At 46.4% G+C, this 24,917-nt stretch overlaps 1 protein-coding gene across 1 annotated transcript in view; it reads left to right on the plus strand.

Annotated features, from left to right (window-relative positions):
- LOC119390730 (monocarboxylate transporter 2) overlaps positions 1-24,917 on the plus strand; it is a 66,826-nt gene that overhangs the window by 24,235 nt on the left and 17,674 nt on the right. Inside the window, exons 2-3 of the mRNA XM_049415348.1 lie at positions 5,790-6,039; positions 7,556-7,699. Coding sequence (XP_049271305.1) covers positions 5,790-6,039; positions 7,556-7,699 — 394 coding nt within the window. The remainder of the gene's footprint in view (positions 1-5,789; positions 6,040-7,555; positions 7,700-24,917) is intronic.

Raw genomic sequence — 24,917 nt, forward strand, 5'->3', positions numbered from 1 at the left:
AAAACATGTTTAAGTTCCTCTTTTTTCTCTCGCTGCCATAGCCTTGACCTCCACAGACAGCGTGCCATACGGCAGGCCTACAGGGTGTGTCAGTGGTAATAGAACAAGAACGTGCGCACTGCCAGAGTAACCGACTGAAGTGCCTCTAGACCTCTCCGAGTTCAAAGACGAGAGTGCGGCTTATTTTTCGCCTTCACGAACGTTACTACAGGAGGGTGATAATTTCTCTTCACCACTTGATTTTTTGGGAAGAGTCGTGGACAATGACGTCACTGAGCGTTCAGCCTATAAGGATATCGCGCTGTTCAAGTTCATGCTGTTATCTCTGCTTGCGCAGTCGAAACGCACAATACGAAGTGAAATCAGTTGATCACCCACGGCATTGAAGCGAGACAAGGCAGAACGGCTATGCGACTGCATGACAAAGCAGTGTCGGATACAGTTCACCACTCATGTGCCTCGTATAATGACCGATAGAGAGCTTGCAGCCTATAATGACCTCACGTGAATCACCCTGCTCGTGAAACAAAATGCGCCGAGAAGAGAGAAAATTCCGGGAGAGAATAACGCACTCGATTTTTTTTTGTGTGTTTTAGAGGTTATTTAGGGTGCGTTTAACTTTATGGTGAATATATGTGTATGGGCTAAAGTAGAGTGGCGTATTATTTAAGAGTCCACAAAATGGACTGCTCGATTCGGCTTGCACGGATTGAGTGCAGACTGCAGCCAGTGGTTATTATTCGCGCCGGTCTACTGGCTCTCAGCATAGAGCATATCAACGAATGTTGAAATGCAAGCAGCCAGCATTAGAGTTCTACACGGACTCCGGGTAGCCCGAAAGGACCCGAGCCCGGCCCGGCCCGCGGGCCGGGCTCGGGTAGGACCACGTCTCATTTCGGGCCCGGGCCGGGATGAGCTTACTTTGTTCTTTGTGGGGCGGGCCAGGCCAGGTGTAAAGCCAAAATAAAGCCCAAGATATAGATGATGTGTCGGAATTCCAAGCTTGCTATAGGCTTCGAAAGCAACACCGAGCGGTGCCACTGCTCTCATCGTAACTGGGAATATCCGTGGCGCGTCTCCTTTCGCCACAACACTGCCGCCCCGCTTCCGCGCAAGCGCAGAGCTCTCAGATTGCATCTCCGGTGCGTCACAATGTAATTATTGCTGACTAGCAGTGCTCCGGGCCGAATGAGGAACGCATGCGATCACGTGTCCTAGCGGCCACCGCTGCTAAATTTGGCGACAAACCGCCTTCGCCGGCAGCGTCTATCCCCAGTAAAGGCGCGTTCACACTGAGACATTCGGCGGCGAGAACACGCGGAATCCGCTTCGGCGGCAGCGAGATCCGCCGGAAAAGCCCATTCCGCGTCGATCGGTCCTGGACCAATTTTTGCGGCTGCGGCCGCCGGATTCCCTCACCGCGAACCAATCGGAACGTGAGTCGAACATTCGAAAAATGGCGGCGCGCTTGTGATATCGCAGTCGTCGAAGCCCGCAGCAACAGCGAAGTCTTTCCTAATGATCCTGTAGCTCTCGACAACTGCCAAGTGTTGTCGCGATTAGCATCTTTGCAATACATCATCGCGATCTCGCAAAACGGGTAGCATTACCTCGGCTCGACCAAGCTTCTCGCGTCTTGCAAATCAGGACGAACCAACCACAAGTGCTTGCGTCGTTTCTTTTGTTCGGCGAATGCATGTTTATCCTCGTCAACATCGCCAGAAAGTTGCTTTGCAGCAGGCCCAGCAGTTCGACGACCCTGCTCCTGTTTATGCGCTTCACCATAACGAAACGCGTAGACAACGCCGAGCGCGTCGATGTCAGCGTTCCTTCGCGCGAAGGGACGATGACAACTAGACGCCCTAGTTTCGGCGGTGCGGTTGCTAAGTGGTGTGAACAATGTGAAATTTCGGCGGCGCGTGAATTCCGGTCGCTGTGGCGGGCGGATTCCCCAGTGTGAATGAGCCATAACGCGAAGCTCGGCCGGGCGAGAATCGCGCCCCAACATGAGCTTAGGTTCCCTATGCTTGCGAAAGCGACATGGGCAATTCCAGCTAGCAGTGCAAGCAGCGACCGGAACTTCGGTACAGCGGGATGGATGAATGGGTGGATGGATGGTATGAGCGTCCCTAACGGGGCGATGACAAATGTGCAACCAGGCTCGATTTAAAAAAAAAAGGTTTCCCTTTTTTCTTCTTTTTCCTTATGTTGGCCTGTCTGTAGTTTAATTCAATCTATCTTACTACAGGGAAATAGAAAACGTACATTCTCAGCGCACTTCTCTGCCCTTTACGGCAGAAAGTCTTTACTTTTGGCACCGGCGGCGGGAAATGTGATGCAGGAGCGCCGCACTTCACTCAAGCCCGAATGATTGGACAGCTTGCTCTTTTACACGACAACTTGTATTATGTGTATGTAGTGACTGTCATATGTCGTGTGCTTATATTTCACTTTGATATGTTGAATAAAATGCCACAATATCGGAAAACGATATCTTGTCTCCACCGCAATCAGGCCGGACCAGGCCGGGCCCGTTTATCTTCGCTTGAGGGACGTCAAACGATTTCTTTATTTAGCCGAACTGGATTATCAGGAATAATTATTCAACTTCTGAAATAGTGCTATCCGAGTGGGATTAGGTGTATTGCGCCTCTCTCATTGGCATTTCTTTTCGCTTGTAGTACCTTATTTCAAGATGAACACCTTTGCCAAAAAATAAGTATTGATGAAGCGCCATTACAAATATCGGAGATCTTGAATGACACCCTATGAAGCTTTCCGTTGCTCTTTATCTGCTACACGAATGTTTATTTATTTATTTATTTATTTTTATTATTTATTATTTATTTTTATTTATTTATTTATTTATTTATTTATTTATTTATTTATTTTCATGCTTTCATGGCCCCAGCGCACTACAACGAGAGCAATGGTCTAACAATATTTTATGATTTGCAGCTTTCAAGGCGTCAGTGTCTTCGATTGCAGTAACGGTGGCCGGATAGTGGTTTTAGTCACTGCTCGTTTGCGTTAAATAAGAAGCATCACAATTGTTAGTGTGGTGTATAAGAGATTATTAAACGGGTACCGGCACAAAATTTTGCAGCCAAGATAGCCTGCGGGGTCCAGTCCCGTGAGCCTGCGTATATGATCTGCAACATATCAACAGCGAATATAGCTTGGAAGGTATTTAAAAAAATATTGAAGTTTCCGTGAGCGATCGACACCGTCGCGCTATTGACACCCTCAGAGGTGACCCTCGGTGACCCCCTTACTTCCTTCAAGTGACCACGGTGCAACACGTTATGATGACGTTATAGCCGCCATTTTTTTTCACGTTCGCTCCAGCAGCCTGCTTTTCGGCGGCTCCTCGCGAACCGCACGGAAGTACGTCACAGTTCTGTGTGCTGACGTGACAGAGCGCTGCACCCGCTAGGTGGCGATAGTTGCACCCGGAGGTTTGTCGTTTTTCAAACCGAAACTGACAGTTGTCTGTAATGAGCAGACTGTAAAAATCACACCATCTCCCGCTAAAGGGGACCATGAGGCGATGCGAAGCAGCGTTTCGGCATGTAGAGCCCGCGTTTCAGAGGGGAGTGGAGAGGGGGAAAGGGGGAGAGGGATGTGGAGAGGGAAAAAGGAGAGGGGAAAGGGGATAGAAAGTGGAGAGGGAGAAAGGGGGAGAGGGAAGGTTGAGAGGGGGAGGGGGAGTGGAGAGGGAATGCGGATAGGGGAAGGGAGGGAAATGGGAGAGGTAAAAGGGAGAGGGAAAGTAGAGAAGGAAAATGGGAGAGGAAGTCTGAGAGGGGGAGGGGGAAGTGGAGAGGGGAGGGAAGTCGAGAGGGAGAGGAGGTGTGTGGAGAGGGCTTGCGCATGCGCAGTAAGGGTGGTCACGCCGCACACCACCACCACCACCACCGGATTGAACTCCGCTATAAGATGCTTCACATCTAATAATTATCTGTCGCGCGCTGCAGCAAAGGCCCCCAGCATCACATTGCAGGAAAAGAACGCGTGGCCAAAATTTCTGTATCTGTACCCCTTTAACTTTAAGATTATGATTAGTTTGACGGGAAGCACTTAATGTTTGACGGGAACAATGTTTGACGGGAAGCACTTAATGACGCGACTTAAGTGTTCAAAAAAACGGCAGGAAGTGGAAGATGTAATCTTGCGCTGAAAAAATCCGTAAACAGGGGGTGGGTGCTCGAGCTTACGTTTCGACAAGTGGACTTGTCTTCTCGTTAACATAAAGAACAGACTACTGTTCTTAATTTTGATGACGTGCTGGCGTGCCAACACTACTAGTTTTGGCACACCTAAATTCGCCTTCATAGAAGAAGCACTGGCGTAGCGTGGATACGTAGGAGGTGCATAACGGGCAGTACGGCTCCGAACGTATTCAAAGGCTACGATTAAAGCGAAACTAGATGGATGGCAAATAGAGCAAGGATATTGTAATTACACGTAACTAAAGTTATCCGTATCTATATTTTTGAATCGCAGAGAACGGACGAAAGATTATTGCGTAGGAATGTAAGCATGTGATTTGTGTTATTCATTGCATGTTCAATATGCATATTCCAATAGCACCCGTGACTTGTATGTGCGCCAAAATAGCGTTAACTAGTAACGGGGTTTGGAGCGGAGCTTTTAAGGGTATGGGAAAATTTCTCGTTACCCGCGTTGTGATGCATCAGCCTCATAACCTTACATTAAGAAGTTTTTCGTTTCATGACCCACTTTTCGCACCAATTTGAAATAGCGTCATTGTCGGATTGGAAACCGGCAACGCGCTGGAGGTGAATAATCGCGCGATATAACAAGCAGTCATTCAGACTACAGGGTAATGCTGCAGTTAATGCAAAGAGGGAAGTCATTACTCTAAATAGTAAAAGGTAGTGGGCCCCGAAAAAATTCCTGTAGCATGCCTGAAGTAGTGATAAACATCGTGGCTGCTGCGCACTAGTGTTGTGAAGACTGAGGAAACCGCGGTGCTGGTGGCCTTTCCTTCCCCTTGCTGTACTATAATATACAAGGCTAAGTTACTAATAATAATAATAATAATAATAATAATAATAATAATAATAATAATAATAATAATAATAATAATAATAATAATAACGACGCAAAAAGGCGAAAGTGACTATGCTTCCGAATATGAATCCTTTGATCAACGTTGGAGACTTCGCAGTGAATATTTTATTACAACACAAGCATCGGTTCACCCATAAGAGACAGGTGAAATCAGTAAACTGGCAGTCATGACAATATTGGCACATTTTTGGTGCAAAATGCTTTGAAATGTGATATGTAACTAGCAAACCTGACGTCTAAATTTTACACGTCAGTCGTGGTGTTCTCACTTGTACAGCTTCTGAGTTTCTGGCCTAGAAAGGAGGTGGAAATAAGACATACCTTCGGTGCCAGCAGTAAAACTTGCAACCAAAGGCCAGAGGTAAAAATCTTCCTGAAGGCACTGCAAATATTTTCACCTGTACGTTGCCCATGAAAGTTTCTTGCAGGTCCGTAAAAGCACACTGTGAATTGCTGGCGGCACTATTATGATCAGGATAACATACGTCACATGACAAATGCATCGAAGTGAAGTGCTGAAGGACATCACTGTCTGCGGGTAGAATGTTTTCTGTACGAGTTCGACAAACGTATAAGACAAATGTTTTTTGTACTTCAGGGAAAGTACGCACAAACGGTTCGCAGACAAGGTGTTTTATCCACCCACTGTTTTACGCCATTGTGATTACCTGTTTTTTTGCCTCAACATACAGGCTCCAGGAGATGGCGAACGAGGAGGAGGCACGGCTGATGTGGGCGCTGACGCCGCTGACGACGGCGAGCCGACGGAACTTCGGTTACATTGGAACGTGATCCTAATAGCTGTCCTCATGGACTTTGGTCAGTCGGCGGCCTTCCGGTCATCGGGATTCATCTACGTCGCGCTCCAAGACCACTTCCAAGTCGACCACGAGGCTGCATCGTGGCCCGTCAGCGTTCTAGGCACAGTCGTCGATGCTGGTGGTACATGCTTAGAATGACTACCGCACACCAAATGTGTGCTAAACCAACATTTAGTGCTATGTATGTCAGTCTGACTACGAAGATTAAGCATATGCAATGTTAGGTTAGAGTTAAGCGCATCATGGAAGAGTATACTTCAGTGCACATAACATTCAATTGCGGCGCCCAGCGTAAAAAGTAGACGACAATGAAGTGCACGCAAACAGAAGCGTACTTACCTCAGTCTCACAGACAACGAATGAGCCAGCTCTATCATTAAACACAACTAGTATGGTGGGCTCTAATCAAGTGGTCATAATTGACCTAACACCGTGCGCGATGCGAGCGCCGCGGAGCGGGAAAGAAGTCAGCCCTTCCCTCACCCTTCTCTAAGGTGTACACGATTAGTCAGCTATCAGTAAACTGATGAGTCAATCGTTGGAGATCTGCTACGACCCCAAATGCCGTCGTCCTAACGCTATTGCGAGGGTAACCGTGCGCTTTCTAGAGTCTAATTAGGGCGTTATGTAGCGGTAAATACATATTATGCACGCTTTATGTCGATGTATGCTTAGACAATACGCATCCACTAAATGTATATTTCACACCAATGTGTGAAAGGCGCTTATGAAATGAATTCGTGACGTTTCCTAAGTACTGGGAGGCTTTCATAAGCACTGTGTTTCCCTTGTACAATTAGGCAATGATATCGGTGTTATGAAGGCGGAGTAGTCATAGGAGGGTAAATGCGTATTAGTAAACTGCAAGTGAACCGGTTCTAGCAAATACAACTTCCATAATTGAAGCTTTTTTTATGTTAATGCTCTCCTCTTTCAGTGACAGTTCAAAACTTCAATACATTTGTTTTTACCCTAATATAGTCTTTTGAAGGAAAACCTTTCGAACAAAAACTAAAGAGATTCGAGTGTGTAGTCGTGGTTCGTTCACTGGTGAAGCGTGGGCTCCGCGATTAGCTCCGGCAATGGCGCGCAGCCGGAGCTAATCACGGAGGCAAAGGTGGAAGATACTAGACACGCTTGTTTACATCTCCCTCGGCTGTTTGTCGTTATGGCGTATATTGCAATCCAGCTGCAGAACTTTGTGTATCGCTATACTTGCTTGAGCCTCCGCTACATAAACGGATCTCTCGCAGTCACTTGAGATCAGGGAGTGGCGGAAACTCTCCATCGGAGTGAAGCGCGGCTCCGCCATCAGAACCGAAGATGACACTGATCCGGTTAGTTTTTTTTTACACTCCAATACTTTGGGCGCACTGACGTGGGCATAGAAAGACAAACTTTTATTTCGTGTATTCCGAAGCTCCGGCTTTAACAACCGCGGAGAATATTACCACATCGTCCACAATCGCCCACATCATCCAAACACAACAATGTCGGACCGTGTTCACAACAAAGTTTTACCGAATTCTAAAGCCATTTCAGTTTTCCTTCAGAGTGCTTTATAGATACCGTCTTCTAAAGTATTTATTAAAATGTACCTTACCTGCGGCGTTTATTTTTCCTTCCGTTTCTTGCAGGTATCCTAGCCGGACCACTGTGCCAGTGGTTCGGTGCGGCGGTTACACTGAGAGCCGGAGCCTTGGTGACTGCCCTGGGAGTCATGGCTTCTGCCTTTGTGCCAGATATACCGTGGATGACAGTTACACTTGGCGTCATTCACGGTGAGCCATATTATAAAGTGAATTAAATGTGCGCGAACAAGCAGTGAATTACGCGCGGTGACAATGACGAAGAAACGAACACCCAAAGTTTACGCTTGCAGTTGGTCTTAATACATTTCCGTCGCAACATACGCGCAGGTGAAACGAACTGGCATTAAGGGCTACTCGCCTAATCGGTTCGCACGTCGGCGTAACCGTTGTTTGTTTGAAAAGATGGTGCTGTTAACGTTGGTCAGTCATTGCGATTGCCGTCCTCGCAACCCCTGTTACTCAATTACAAAACCATTGCACGTAGCTGCAACCTAGTTCTACCGCAGCATGCCGAGTTTTATGATACTTGGGAACAGCGGCTCTAAGCGTAAGAAGGACAGAGTTTGCGACATTATAATTTACGAAGTTGTCGTTGATACACTCCTCTTGTTAAGTATGCGCGCGAAAAGCCATTTTTATCACGGAGTACAAGAGGACGATGAGCTGCGAAAATAAAGTGTTTATGCCTTAAAACTTCCAGTGCACTAAAATAGAACGAATGCATCGTGAGCGCCCAAACGAGAGTGGTTTCTCGTTCGTATAAATGTTTGTAACAAGGCATGAAGTCAAAACATATAGGGATTCCGCGAGCTTGTGATGTTCGCACTTCTTACACCATGCCGATTCCCTTCGCCAATCCTGTAATCTTATGATTCAATGAAAACGTAATCCAAAAATGGGTCTCTATAAACGGGCACAAATCGCATCTGACATAATGATGCACTGTCTCAAACCGTCGCACCATGCTCTCCTTAGGTGAAATGTTCTGCGTCTATATTTCAATGTTATTATAGCAAAAATCATGAATCACTACAATGTCGTTGTTGGTAGCCTAATACGGATAACCCTTTTGCTTGAAATCGTTCAAGTCATTACAAAATTATTATTACAGAACAGGATTACATCGTTATGTTCTGGTGATCAGCTGTAGTGAGTTCGGCCTGCGCATCTTTCTCTGATCATTCGCTAGCGATGCGTACAGGGCGCAGAGGCCGAACGGTGTTGTGAACAGCAATATTTATTTATTTATTTATTTATTTGGATTACCCTCAGGGCGCATAAAGGCGCAACAGTATGGTGGGTAATATTAACAAAAAATGCAGTAAAAATGGAACATAAAAATCTAACGAATTAATGAGAATGTGTGTGCAAACAATATTAAGTTATTAGAGCTTCAAGATTTAATCGGTTAGTGCAGTCTCGAAAGATGACGCGTCCTCAATGCAGGCGACGGAGGAGGGAAGGCGTTTCCATTCGGCACTTGCCTTTGGCAGAAAGGAGTCTAGAAAAAACGTTAGTGTGGCAGTAAGGAATGAAAATTTTATACTCATGGTGATTGCAAAAAAAAAAAAACATTGCATAGCATGCGGGCAGCTGAAAACTTACAGGACAAAGTCCCTTATCAATTCGCCTAACATGGTCCGAAGGCAAAAGCCATCCGCTACGTCAGAAGTCATCATCGTTTTCCGATGTAGAGAAGTGCACCCTACTCGTCTGTAAGGCAATGTGTGCACCTACGAAGCTGATCACTGTCCTGGGACTGTGGCTGATGATGATGTTGAATTGTAGCTGAGCCTTTTAAAAAAACCGCCATATCCACGAAGTGAACCATGATAAGTGGACGAAGTTCCGGAGGTAAATCTGCTAAACCGTGAAGCCTTCCTTAACATTTTGAGGTCGGTGGCGCCCGCTTCAGGCGCTTGGGTGCAGCTTCCCACGCACTCGCCGCCTCAAGATCCGCTTGTCGCCGCTTCCGTCTCGCTTCGTCTTCGCAGTCCCTCAGATCCGGGTCGCCTTCAACGACGCACCCGTGCCGCTTCAGCTGCGAGAGCCTTCGCCGCCTCCGGATCGGTGGCTTGTTGTTGCCGGCGCTGGCGTCTCGCTTCGGCTTCTCGAGCTCACCTCAGGCTCTTGACGGCGAGTCCGCGCTGCAGCCGCTTTGCGAGCCCTCCTCTCCGCCGCCTTGTCTTCTTCGTTCATGTTATTAGTATCGAAGCGCAATGACGGACGACTGTCGAAATAGAGGAAGTGCGCAGTTGTGGCCCTCTAGCGATCTCCTATCAAACTAGGCCCCATCCTCATCGTGCTCTATTTCGCTTGTCATTATGTTCAGCTGCCCGGTCTCACACACACACACACACACACACACACACACACACACACACACACACACACACACACACACACACACACACACACACACACACACACACACACACACACACACACACTCGACATATCTAAAGTAAAGGTAAAGGTTTCTGCCCTCTTAAACAGCACTTTTATGACAACAGTGTACCCACTACATGTGTGTAAGAGAAAGCGCACTAATGTGTATGCCCTTTGCAATGGGTGGCATGCTTTAAACCAGCAGCAATTACGCGCCTGTTACTGCACCTATTACTGCACCTATTACGTGTTCCTAAGGGAATACGCGCAGTAAGTGTGTGCCTTTTGCAATGGGTGGCCGGCTTTAAACCACGAACTCCTTATGCAGTTCACATTGTGTTACGTCCGATGGCAATATACGTGTGTACCAGGTTTTACTGCGATATTACATCTCGTACTGTGACACCTTTACACAGGGCGCGTATGCTTGTAAAGCATTAAAGGTAATTTCAGTGCAGATCCAAGCAATGAAGTGGCTGTGTCGTAAAACACATGCTTGCCACGCAGACTCCCTGGGTTTGATTCTCACTCGTACCTAATATTTGTTTATTATTTATTTTGTTTATTTGGTACAAGATGATTATACCAGCGGGTGGCTTCGGCGCAACGGCGTACAAGCCTCGACCTCAAGAGGCTTCGCCCCTAGTAGGTGGGGCAGCTTTCAATGACCCACCCGTTACGCAGTTCACATGGTTTGACGGCTGATGTCTCATGGTTCGGCGCTACTGCCACGCAACATTAGATCTGTTAACGACATTCCTCATCCGACACCACATCTGTAGTGGATTCATTTCTAAAGATATATCACGCGCTGTCGAGGCTATGTGGTGGAACGATTGACTGCCACGCGGTGTGCCTGGATTCGATTGCGCCTCGAACCCAGGTTTTTAGACGCGTAGTATCTTAAGACGGAGCTCAGTCCGGTGGTGGTGGTGGTGGTGGTGTGCGGCGTGACCACCCTACTGCGCCTGCGCATACCCTCTCCACACACCTCCCCCCCACTCACCATCTCCCCCTCCACTTTCACTCTCCGCTTCCCCTCTCCCCTGCCCCTTTCCACTCTTCCTCTGAAACGCGGGCTAGACATGCCGAAATTCTCTCCTGCGCAACGCCGCGATGAGCTCGAGCGCATGCGCGTCCCCTTCCCTTCTCTCTCCTCTCCTACGCTGCCCCCCTCTTGCCCGCCTGTCGACCGCGTTCCCCGCTCGCCCTCTGAGAATTAACGGCCGGGCTAGATGGAAGATACAACGCGTGTAGCGTCCCTCTTCGCGTTCCACGACGCGAGGTCGGTAGTATGCCCAACGAACGCCAACAGAACGCGATCGTGCAAGTGCTCCGGCTTCGTATCGCCTCATGGTCCCCTTTAGCGGGAGATGGTGTAATTTTTATTCCAAATTGTGCGAGATATCACGTGTGTTTTGGTATCGCACGCCTCAATATTCAAGTGCAGCGTCTAATGAGACACTTGAGATTGTCGCCTTAATTAATGCGTTGAGCCTTTCTGGCGGATAGCTGCTCGCCAAGACGAATGCTACTTCGGTATTACAATATTCAAACAATCACCGTTGCGGTGGTGTCCAAAATTCATAAAAAGATGGTTGATCCTTCCGTCATAGGAATCGGAATAACACGAAAGTAATGCGTGCCCTTACAGAAGTAACTGAATGTTTACTGTACGTTGATATAAGAGAGTTTGCACCATGTATATTTTTGTGCGGCAACTATAGCACCGTTTAGCACGGATACACCCGCTTTGATGATTGGTGGTACATCTCCATCCCGGCGACTAACTTTCATGTTAAATGATTAAACAAACCCTTCTGGTAGCCGTAGTGAACGGTGAAAGCCTAATCAGAGAACGAGGTGTGATAGCCAGAAGAGCGTCGCATATTGGACGCAGAATTTGGTCGCCATCCTGCGGCATATAAAATGTGATTGAACACATTTAGCCAGACTAGAGGGGAACGCAAAGCGCGTCGTGCTGCCCCAGTAGCCCTGCAGCGATTTTTCTCGGGGCGAGCGCGTAAGCGGGGAACGCGGTGTTACAGCCAGGTGAGCTAGGGACGCGTCGCAGAGCTACTTTTGGTTTGGATTAGCGTCATGCTATAAGCGAGGCCGACGCTTCACGACACTTAGGCTAAGGTGACCACCTCGCGGTGTGTTAAGGCATTGGCAAAATTGAACTGTTATTGAAAACGCGCCGAATGAGACGGACGTGTAAAGCGTTGCAGGTGCTAATCGCGGAGGCGACAGTAATGACGAATTACTTTGCTTTACCGCTCCCAGAGGGCAACACCACCCCGCTGACCGGGAGAGTGGTAGATATAAAAGGCGCATTTGCAATGCCTTTAGGGTCTGACCATGGCGCAGTGGATAGCGTGCCCGGAATCTCTTGCTGCGGACCGAGCGGTCGTGGGTATGATGCCCGTTGACGGAACCTTTTTTCTTTGCCATCTGATCGTGTAAATTTTTTCTACGTCATTTCCGTGACGGAAATACGTCACTGAAGTCTTGGTGGACCCCGGCATAACACACTTTCGTGCTAACAACCACGTTTTCGCAACAAGAAGTCGTCTTTGTTCAATAATGTAACGTCGTTTCAGAGCAGGGAAATATACTACACTGTGCACAAATTCAAAGTGGGAGAAGTCGAAAACGACCATGATGTGTTATTTAATTGCCAAATAATATCTGCTTGCAAGCATAGACTAGGTAATGCTATATGCATCCTAAATTGCTCCACTTTGCTTCATATGTACTGCGGAGTATAATTGCATAAAGAAGATCCATATATAGGCACTCTTAGCAGATGTGATCTTTACTGTTCCAAGAATATCTTTACTGTCGTTTGCTCGCACTGTAACGTTTCGTTTAGTTTTATTTTATTTTATTATAAAGCATCTTCCATGGGCATTGTGGTTAATTTAGATGATGATGAAAACATTCCTTTATTAAAATTTAAAGAAAACGGGGAGGGTCCCTATTTCGGGACTCCTATGGCAACCTCTGCGATAGCCCCCCTTATGAAAATGGTGATGTCCTGGAAGTGTACTGTATGGTTCCCCGAGGCAGCATGAGGACACAACCTGTATGTCTCCCAGATGTCGCGATTTGGCCGCTTACTTTCTGTGTCCTCCAAGTGTCCGTCCTGTATGTGACCCATCTGTGACCGTCCTGTATGTATCCGATATGTAAACGTCCTTTATGTCTCCCAGATGTCGCGATTTGGCCGCTGACTTTCTGTCTCCTCAAAGTGTCCGTCCTGTATGTGTCCTATAAGTAGCCACCTTTTACGCAGACCAGAAATTAGGCCATTGCATTGCCTGTATGATGCAGCATATTACGGCTGCTATAATTTGGATGTACACGCATACAAAACTCTGCAATATTACTCATTATTATCATTTACACTGTACAGTTTAGAGCACTTCATAAACACTATTCAAACTGGCAACGTACATATGTCGGCGGTTGAAGAAAAATAAGTTTAACAGATCAGGCTTAACCCTATAACGCCTCAACACATCATTAACATTCTAAAAGGTTTAACTTGTTCTGCATCTTTTTTGGTAATGAAGAGTACATTCATTTCTGAAAAACGCAAAAACAAATGTTTTAAGAAACTCATCATGACAGCAATTTATGACCAAGAGGCACTTTCCAAGGCATTATAAACACTATGGGCTTCTTAGATAAGCTTTGCACACCTAAGTGTATCAGAGTGACTTGTTGGGCTTCATGGGTTAATTACAAATGTATGCAACCTTCTAGAGTGGAAGAAGTGGAACAATCATAACTTCACAACAAACTCAGAACAAATACACAAATAAAAAATACTGCAATAAATGAGGAATGTGACAAACGTCAGTGTGCTACCCAGAGCTGCTCACAATAAATGCATACTAAAATTAAATACTGCAATACATTAGGAATGTGGCAAACACAACATCAGTGCACTACCAGAGATGTGTGGTTGGCACCAAAATGCCATACTTAGCATGCATAATTTAAAGCAAACTATAGCCCACACAAAAGTAGTACACTGTAAGTCACCCTTGACTGCTGAACAGAAGGTCACGCGAATAAATCCCGGCCGCAGTGGCCACATTTTCGATCGAGGAAGAAATGCTTGAGGCCCATCTACTAGATTTAGGTGCACCTTATAGAACCCAGGAGGTCGAAATTTCAGGAGCTCTCCGCTACGACGTCCATCATAATCATATTGTGGTTAAATCCAAACACTTATTATTACTATACTTCACACAACTAAAGCAAGCAGACAAAACAGTGTAGTTTAAAAAATGTCGCCACCATTCATCTCCCAATGCCGAGACTTACATTTCAATATTTCAGAATGCCTTCTGTAAGTTATCATTAACAAAGTTAATATGATTAGGCATCATAGCAGGACATCACATGATTGCACTTAGGAAATGAATTTCCGGAAGATAATGGAATATGTATGATTAGAAAAGCATTTGTGCAGTTCCCCCTGCAATAATGCCCTCGTGGCGCTGCAGGTACTTGTATAAATAAAATAAAAAAATGACCCTGATGAAAAAAAAATATTACAAAATGTACGGTGAATATTAAGGTGAAAATAAAATAGTGAATTGATGCAGTACTGCCTTATCACAAAATTGAAAGTTCACTTCTAAAAATGATAACTGCACATAAGATATGAATTAAAACGTGACACACGAGTCGGGAGAGCCGCTCACTCAATAGATTTTGAAGACAAAATACAAAGCTAAGGAAGCAACATTGACACATTGAGGATTGTGCTTTATGGTTTCATTAAAATTAAGCCCTGGGAAAAACATGAAAACCAACTTTGCAGGTAAGTTATGTGTGCATGGGGACACAAAGTAAGGCATTACTGCTGTCAGCCGCCCAATTAACTAAGATTAAATAATGAAATTTTTAGTGACTACAGCAAGCGGGCATCTTTGTATTGAAAAGTTGGATGCAGTCGTGTTTCTACACAGTTCCACTTGGAAGAATTCTTCTAGCATGTCTGTGCTGCGAGATATCCCGCTGCAAAGTTTAATTGTGGTTTGCATGATGCAAGGCGGTGAGGATCAGCAAAATATTACTCCCTGGTGTGACGAGCAGTCACTGCTTGCTATCACCAGCCCGCAGGAAAAGGGTAACCGTTATCATGTTTGCCTATGCCTTCGACCCGTTGTAACATTAAACCTGGCATATCAGGGAGGAGCTTTGTGCCAGTGCTCAAGGTCCTGCATGTGCAATGATGCAAGCCACAATTAAACTTTGCAGCAGGATATCTGAGCTCAGACATGCTAGAAGAATTCTTTGAAGTGGAATCGTGTAGAAATGCAGCTGGCTCAAACTTCTTAATACATACATGCCCGCTTGCTACAGTCACTAAAGAAGTTCATTATTAAATCTCAGTTAATTGCACGGCTGACAGCGATAATTATTGTCCCACTTTGTGTCCCCCTGGATAATAACTTATCTGCAAAGGTGGCTTTGACGTGACTTACAGTGCGGACTTTTTTATAAGAAAAACAAACAGCTTAATTTTGAACACCCTCTACATGCGAGCTACTTGAATACAGCAAACAGGTGGTTGAAGTGCCCACTCCGCTGTTCTCAGTGCAGTTCCCCTTGTACAGGAAACAGAAGCCATGCGTAGCTGCTGTACATCAGCAACGAACTTGTCCATGAGCCACCATTGATGACAGGCTTGTCCGGATTTCTTTCACACTCACTTTGCACAAGGAGCACGTATATGCTGCAATGGAAACAACAAAATAACAATTTAGTGACACTAGTGTCTGTCAGCAAAGCTGAATTCCTCACACGTTCTTTTTTAACTGATCTGGAACATTATGTTTTAGATAAGTTTAAAACAAGCAGGACGTACAGAAACTAGAGAAGTTACAAGAAAAACTTGTTTGATGCATTCTTGGTGAACACAGTCGCAACCTTATGAAAGAATATGGAATTTCCTCATCGCAGATGTGTAAGAAATATGCTTGAATATTGCTCCTGCATAATGCAGGGTACGCTAGGGTGTGCTTTCTCTACAGTACATTCGTACCCTGAAGCCTAAAACACAGAAGAAGTAGTCACGAAATGTTTCACAAGAGCTTAACGTACAGTATGTTCCCATCATGCTGGAATTGTGTTCTTAGTTCTGTGTGGGTATAGATGCAGTGCACGGCCACCATATTCAGTGGCACCTGACTCCACTCAGGTGATACTTATACGCTGTGTTCCTTAAAGGGAATGCAATGCAATATGCACCATAAGAATATTTTATTTATTGCACAAAAGCACAATAGCACTGCACATACATGACGTTATGCACATTCATCATGTATCCATTGCACGTAACATGTAAAATTAAATTATGTCTGCTTGCAAACACAAGTAACGTAGCTTTCTTCAGGCTGCTCACATTGGGATGATTATATAATGTCAGAAATTGGTTTCACTCTACTATTGTGTGCTGCTAAATTGCGGTCATTAGGTTCAATGATTCTGGTTGGCTAAAAAAGCAATACTCCTCACTGATGCATCACAGGCTGTCTAATGGCCATGTGGAGAAAAAGGTGGAAATGCTAAGATTTACAAGGCACCAATCTTGAACCACATGCCATCCCAATAAAGCATGCAGGCTTCTGCAACAATCTCTGGCAACCAGAATCCTGGAAGCTATTAACCACAATTTAGCAAATACACAATAAACATTCGATGAACCTTATTTCTGAAGTTGTATAATTGTTTCAATGCCAACAGCGTAAAAAAACACAGTCTAGATTTGGTGTGTTCTCAGATACAATACATTGTCTAATTTTACATTTGAACAGCAACACATGCATGACTTATGCATGCATACCGTGAAGTATGTATAACATTATTGCGAGTTATGAGCAATAAATAAGAGGTTCATATGTTGCACATACTACGGATCCTTTTTAACATCTGTAGCGCATGCCTAGAGAATTTACTTTATCCGATAGACCGTTAAGCTTTTCATCTACCAGAAAATGTCACTGGAGGTGGGGGTACAAGCTGTTTATAATGTTCGTACCCGTACAAGTAAGTGTTTAGTGAAGTTTTAACGCCAAGGTGGGGCGAGGTGTATACAATTCTTAATAACCAGAACAAAATAACAAAAGCCAAACATGACAGAAACAAGCAGAATAAAAAAGTTGTGCTCGAACGCGTGGACTGATGCTCGAATTAGCGCTTGCACTGTTTAGGTGCGACAATTCTGCCCCAAATAGACATGAAGGATTCGCTGGAGTACAGTTCAAGTTTAACGTACGGCTTAACACGCACGGGTGCCGGCCGCATCAGGCAACCTATGTTGCGGGTGAAAACATCGGCCGAATTTGACGAAACAGGCTGTATGAACACCTAAGCGTCAGTTCAAGCTTCGCGAGCCGTACCTAAGACGAAGCAACATGCTATTTCAAGATCACGCACACGCATCAACCCGAGTATCACGGCAGTTAAAGATACGTGCCAGCGCGGATGCATACACATGCACACGTTTGACCACCCGCAAGGAGGAAAACACATCTGATAGTAGTCAAAACATTGCTATTATAACGATCCTGTAGCTATTGAAAAGAGTACGCGCAGCATATGGAACTGCCGTAGAAGAGTTCAGTGCGCTAAAAAAGTGAGCATGAATTACTAACAGGTCCAAGCATACGCGCCTTAGGCACGATCGACGCTTACAGCTAACAAACGCCGTCTTCGCCCATCTATTAAGCCAAAATAGTAGTTTACCGCGAGCGGGGCCACCCTCCAACACCACTGCCGAGAGAGGAGGGCACCGCCACAACTCTGTTCAAATCCCCCGCCGAATCACAGCCGCGCATGCGCACTCTCCTTTACGCGTCAAACAAAAGAAAAAGCTCGCCCGCGCTTAAAATCACACAAACGTGCCTTGATCCTGGTGAAATGATAGACACAAACAAGCTCGCTATGTTAATAAAAGCTCATTTATCGTCTACTGGTTAAGAAAAACTTTGTTAACGGCGTTATTATCGCGCTCTCGGTGTTAACCAAGCGCTGACAGCAGCAACGTGGTACATATCTGGTGAGTGCTCCACGATATGAAGCAGCCGGTCTTCGCTTGAGTATAGCGCATCCTCGTAATAAGCAGCACCGGTAGAGCACACAGGACGAGCACAAGGCGCAAGCACACTTCAAACAAGGGAAAAATTCACTCAAACTCGGCCTGCTCGGCCCTTCGCGACGCGGCGTGCGACGTGCAGCAACCGCAAAACAAGAAAAAGTGATACCACGTGGTGTCAGCCCCGCAGACGTATACCGCATTTGCGCATCGCGCTTTCTAACTAAAAACATGAATTTACGCTTTCAAATATTTCAAAAAAAAAATTAGGTAAACATAATGTACATAAATAGTTGAGGTGTACAATGTCTTGACCTCGGAAAAAAAAAATCAAAATCTAAGCGCGCGAAATTTGAAAAAATTTTGAACACATGAACAACGATGCTATTAATCGCCACAAAACGTTCGTGTGTCGTGAATTAACGTTATACAATTAGTGCAGATGTCTACACGCGAGATTGTTATGCAATGATTGCGCTTATGTCAAACTAAAAAAGTATCAAATCCAACTTTTATCCAGTGCGACGACAATATATATATATATATATATATATATATGAGAGGTGGCACTTCAAGAAGACTTCATTTATTACGTCGACGTTTCGGTGAGAGCCTGACCTTTCTCAAGACGAAATATTCGTGCATATTTCCGTGTTTATATGGACATCAAATGAGAGGGGAAGGAGGTGACAGAGAGAGAGAAGGAGCGGGAGGGAGAAAAAGTTTGCTTAGGGCCCATCAGGAGCGAGGAGTAACACGCCACCGCCGAACAGCGGAGTGCTTAGCGACAGAGCTTGTACTTATGCGTCGGCTATTACTCATCGTTAAAATTCGTCGCTCTATTCTGTCCCGTAGGGCTGGACGAAGAGCCGGCTCGAGTTAAAAACAGCCGGTGTGCGATTCAAACAGGCTGACCGGAGAAAAAGAAAAAAAAAAGGGGGGGGGGGGGTTAAGTGGGTGTCGGTGAGCACTGTTGACGCCGCGTATTGTACTTTTGGGCCATGCCAAAGGAGTCTTGTATACCATCTGACTTGTTGCCGAGCCTGCTCATTTGTCTGATAAACGCCGCCCGCTTCCAAAGCGAGAACGAACACGTTGAGTGACATTAGCGACTTCCGGTCAAGGACCTACAGAAGGGAAAAAAAAAGAAAGAGGTAGGGGCAAGAAGGAAGAGGGAGGGCGGGCTTCCACTTAGATTGATCGATTGCTGCTCTTTCCAAGCGCTGTACAATACAAAGCAGGGGAAGGTAAAAGACGGCACACATGAAAGGGTGAAAAACACTGCAGGTACGATCACCGAAGGCATTGGCTTACACATGCATCTTTGCTGCGTATTTTGTTGGGTTGATGTTAGTTTCATTTAAAGTACTATTTGCGCTTTAAGGCACGTAAAACAGGAAGAGCACCGGGATGTTCATTTATTCCATGTTCAACGGTGTTGAATTTGTGTATTAAGTATGCTTCACGCTGTTCACGTTCTCTCTGAGAGCGGAAAGTTCCTTGGGGCAGTGTTACTTTAATGGAATCGAAACTGTGACCTTCTGACTTAATATGTTTGGAAAGGGGAAGGTTCGGTAGTGCGTTCACATGCGAGCGGTGGTTGTTTAATCTGATTCGGAAAGGTGTATCAGTTTGTCCAACGTATTGTTTAGCGCAGATTCCACATTCCAACAGGTAGACAACGTTTGGGGAGTCACAATTAAGGTCACCATGTATGGTGTGTGTAAAATTACCATGCGTACTTTCAGCTATCGTCGTTGTTTGCATGTGCTTGCACACCTGACATCTACTTTTCCCGCAGGGATGGCAGCCAACTTGTCCTGTTCTTTTTGTTTTAGAGTGTACTACATAGTCTCTCACATTTTTCGGGCGTCTGTATACCACCCGCGGCGGGACAGTGAAGAGCTTTTTGAGGCGGTCGCTTTGTTCAATGATATTGAAATGCTTTTTGAGAATTTTGTTAACATTCGGCGCGTTACTAGTGAATGTAAGAATTAGGTTGCTTCGTTCCCCTTTACTTTCTTTGTTCTGATTGTGTAGGATTTGGTGACGGTTCAGATTCGCTGCTTTTTGTATTGCGTCGTCGATGATTGGAGGTGGATAATGCTGCTTTATAAGGACGTTACGTAGACGGTCCGTGTTCTCTTTGAAGTCCTTTGTCTCAGAGCATATTCTCCTAAATCGGTGTGCCTGGGAGTATGGGATGCTGGTTTTGCAATGCCGCGGATGACAGCTCTTGAAGTGGAGGTATTGTTGCGCGTCTGTAGGCTTCCTGTAAACACTAGTTACCAGTTTACCCCCTTCCACCCTTACGTTAACATCAAGAAAGTTAATTTCAGTTCTAGAATAAGTATGCGTGAAAGAAATGTTTTTATGAACGTTGTTAAATGCATCAATAAATTTAATTAGGTGTTCTTCAGTGCCCGTCCAAATAAGAAAGATGTCATCGAGGTACCGCTTATAAAAGGCGGGGCTCGTGGGATATGTTGACAGAAAACTGGATTCGATCTCGTGCATAAATATATTGGCATAGTTCGGCGCCATTCTTGTTCCCATCGCCGTTCCATTTATTTGAAAAAAATATTGGTTGTCAAATTCGAAGCTGTTTAATTCGAGGACGATCTTGGCTAGAGTTTCAAGGACAATCGGGCGTGGAGAAGAGGCCGGTGCATTTTCCCTGTAGGATTTCACAAGAGCCTGAATGCCATCATCATGTGGTATGTTTGTGTATAGTGACGTGACGTCTAGTGTGACGAGAAAAGCACCTTCCATTATTGTAAGATTTTCAATTTCTCTCAAGAAGTGGTTTGTGTCAAGCAGGTACGATGGATGCCGAGGCGGAAAGTCCCTAATCAAGAAATCAATGTAGCTAGATATTGGTTCAGTAAGTGTCCGCGTTCCTGATATTATAGGTCTTCCAGGGATGCTTTTTTTGTGTATTTTGGTAGCATGTAGAAACGTCCAGGTGTGGCGCGAGCGGGAATGAGTGATTGGCAGAGCTTGATGTCTATTGCACCCTGTTTTACGAGGTCCTGGAGGGTCGCAGTAATGAATTCTTTGTGCTGTTTTGTTGGGTCATAATCAAGGGGTTTATAGAATTTCCTGTCCTGCAATTGCCGTACGCCTTCTTTGATGTAGTCCTCCTTGTTGAGAACGACTATTCCACCGCCCTTATCAGCTGGTTTTATAACAATATCCTCACGATTGCCTAGCGCTAAAAGTGATTCCTGCTCCTTTCTAGACAAGTTAGAGGTACCGGGTTTACTAGCCTTATAGGCTTCTATAATATCCCTTTGTACCGCTTCAATGTATATATCTAAGTGTTTGTCTCTCTGGGCGTCCGGAGTCCACTGTCTCCCTGTGGCGTGATGGAATTCTGCTTCTCTATTCTGTGATTGGTTGGAGAAGAATTCTGCTAAGCGTAAATTTCGTGCAAAATTATCAAGGTTCCTTAATAGTGCAAATTCTGCGTATCTTCCATTATTTGGACAGAATGTAAGTCCGCGAGACAATACTGAGCGCTCATCCGTGGTGAGTTCGGTGTCGGATAAGTTGATGATGTTTTCGCCCGCATTCTTATAATCTTTTCGATGTCTGGGTGAGTTTGGTTTTTTATTGTGGCAGCCTAATGCTGGTACAGGTGGCGTGTCTGTGTGAGTTGATGCCCTGTGTGATGTAATGCCATCGCGAGTTAGTTTTTTAGATTTCATAGCAGCTATTTTATCAGTTAGATTTCTTTCGAAAATAACTAGTTCACTGGCCTGTGATGCGGAAAGGGTACCCATATCCCTAGCCCGACGTTCCTCGACCCTCAGCGACAGCAGCGTTTTCTCACAATGTTCAACTAATAATTTGGTTAGATCCAGTGAGGCCGAATTCAGAATGTTTTTCCATGTTATGATTTCAGTCGGGGATAGATTATGCATAGCTGGAGTCAGCGACACGCGCAAGCCTCTCGGTGGAACACCAGCTTCTATATATGTTTTGAGCGTCTTGACATGAAGGTCATGCCGTACGCGCTTATCTACCAATTTTCTAATTTTGAGAAAGCTTAACGAATTTTCATGTGAAGAAGTCGCTGTACAGTCTGAGGGCGAGGGTATCGGGTGGATTGCACGGCCATTATATCAATCCGCGGGAACGCGACGAGCAGAGCCACAATGCCTCCGGAGATCATACCTGTTAGTAATTGGAGTTGTGCAGGCGTTAATCTTCGGTCCCTGCATCGATGAGGTGCAGACGTTGGTCCTGGGTCCCTGCACCGATGGGGTGGTCTCGAGGTGTTCCGCAGTCTGTGGGCGGCCGGTAGCATTCAGCTCGGTAGTGTCGTCTGGCGTGCACCGGTATTTGGATGTTGGTTCCTCGGTCAATGGTTGAGGTTCCGGGGAGGCCTCACTGCTTCCCTCGTTGCGGTGATGGGAAGCAGGCGCTGCTGGGAGTCAAGCTGTTGTTCTCGGGTGGCGTTGTTCTCGGGTGGCATTGCTAGGTGTCGCCGATAGGTCGCCGGGAGTTGCCCTGATGGAATCCGACTTTGCCTCGGGGGAGTGTGTCGCAGGCGGTTTTGCGGGAGGTGTTGCTGCAGTTTCTGCTCGAATTTTAGGCCTTGCGGCAGTCGATCGGTAGCCTTCGGATCGGTAGCCTTCGGTCCTGATGGGCCCTAAGCAAACTTTTTCTCCCTCCCGCTCCTTCTCTCTCTCTGTCACCTCCTTCCCCTCTCATTTGATGTCCATATAAACACGGAAATATGCACGAATATTTCGTCTTGAGAAAGGTCAGGCTCTGACCGAAACGTCGACGTAATAAATGAAGTTTTCTTGAAGTGCCACCTCTCATACTTATACGGCAACCAAAGGCAACCACTCCTTCAACATATATATATATATATATATATATATATATATATATATATATATATATATATATAATCAGGTCCATAGCCAGGGGCGTGGGGCCCGTGGGGCCCAGGCCCCCCCCCCCCTCCCCGAAATTTTGGTGAAGTAGGTGTCTTTCTGAAAAAACGTCAAGGTTTTCATCAAGTGCCCCCCCCCCCCGCGAAAAAAATTCCTGGCTACGGGCCTGATATATATATATATATATATATATATATATATATATATATATATATATATTGTTAAGCTGTTTATTGGACAGCACTCGGCGACAATGAGCTATGGCGACAGTCAAGGCAAAGGCACGGGCTCCGAGCGCGAGCGGCCTTTAGAAGAGGACGACCCACTAGGAGCCGCTGGAGAGCGCAACCGTTAAACAGTACCAATTGCTTCGCCACAATTACCCCGGGTACGAAAAGGGAGCCGTCCGGCGACCTAACAGCTCGTCACTATGAGTGGGTCATAGTAGGCTTTGAGGCGCTCCACGTTGACTATGTCGCGCCCTCGACGGCGCATGTCCGAAGCTGGTTCGATGGGTTCGATCAGGTAGTTGACCGGGGATGTTCGCTCGACGACCCGGTAGGGGCCTTCGTATTTCGGCAGTAGTTTTGACGAGAGACCAGTTGCAGTGGTAGGGACCGAGAGCCATACGAGCGCTCCGGGGAGGAACGTGGACTCAGAAGTGGTGGTGCCACCGCGAAGGCTCTTCTGCCGCTCTTGTTCGTGCATTGTAAACGACTTTGCAAGCTCGCGACACTCTTCAGCAAGCCTGGCTGTGTCAGAAATAGGCGCACACTCAGATGGATCCGGCTTGTAGGGTAGTATCGTGTCAATGGTGTGCGACGGGTGCCTTCCGTACAACAGGAAAAAGGGTGAAAAACCAGTAGTGCTTTGAGGGGCGGTATTATAGGCGTAGGTGACGAAGGGCAGAATGGCATCCCAATTTGTGTGATCGGCGGCGACGTACATTGAGAGCATGTCGCCGAGCGTGCGGTTAAAGCGTTCGGTTAGGCCATTCGTCTGCGGGTGGTAAGCAGTAGTTTTGCGGTGAACAGCATGGCACTCTTTGAGAATGGCTTCGACGACCTCCGACAAGAAGACACGGCCTCGATCGCTGAGAAGCTCCTGGGGTGGACCGTGACGCAGCATGAATCGGTGTAGCAGGAAGGAGGCAACATCGCGCGCTGTAGCCGCTGGGAGGGCTGCGGTTTCGGCGTATCGCGTTAGATGGTCGACGGCGACGATGGCCCAACGGTTACCAGCCGACGTCAGAGGAAGTGGTCCATATAAATCGATGCCCACACGCGCAAACGGACGGTTAGGGCAAGGTAATGGTTGTAGACCGACTGGTGACACGTGCGTTGAAGGTTTTCTGCGTTGGCAATCGAGGCAGGAGCGGACAAATTTCTGCACGTAGCGGTACATCCCTCGCCAGAAGTATCGTTGTCGAATGCGCTGGTAAGTTTTGGATACCCCAGAGTGCGCGCATTGCGGATCAGAGTGGAAGGACTCGCATATTTCAGCACGCAGACTTCGGGGTATCACAAGTAGCCACTGGCGGCCGTCGGCGTTGTAATTGCGTCGGTGCAGTAGGTCGTCACGAATGGCGAAATTGTGGGCTTGACGACGCAACGTGCGAGTGGTTGGTGTTGCCGACGGATCAGTGAGCAAGTCTATCAGCGAGGCGATCCACTTATCCTTGCGCTGCTCGGTAGCGATGGTGTGAACATCGATAGAAGAAACAGCAATACTGTGAGATACTGAGCAGGAGGCATTGTCGTCAGGCAAGGGGGAGCGCGAGAGGGCGTCGGCGTCAGCATGCTGGCGTCCGTTGCGGTACAGCACGCGGATGTCGTAGTCTTGCAGGCGAAGTGCCCAGCGGGCGAGACGGCCCGAGGGATCCTTCAATGACGACAGCCAGCATAGTGCATGATGATCGGTGACGACATCAAATGGGCGACCATACAAATAAGGTCGGAATTTTGTAAGAGCCCAGATGATCGCCAGGCAC

This window comes from Rhipicephalus sanguineus, chromosome 4, assembly GCF_013339695.2.
Source record: "Rhipicephalus sanguineus isolate Rsan-2018 chromosome 4, BIME_Rsan_1.4, whole genome shotgun sequence".
NCBI classification, from domain to species: Eukaryota; Metazoa; Arthropoda; class Arachnida; order Ixodida; family Ixodidae; genus Rhipicephalus; species Rhipicephalus sanguineus.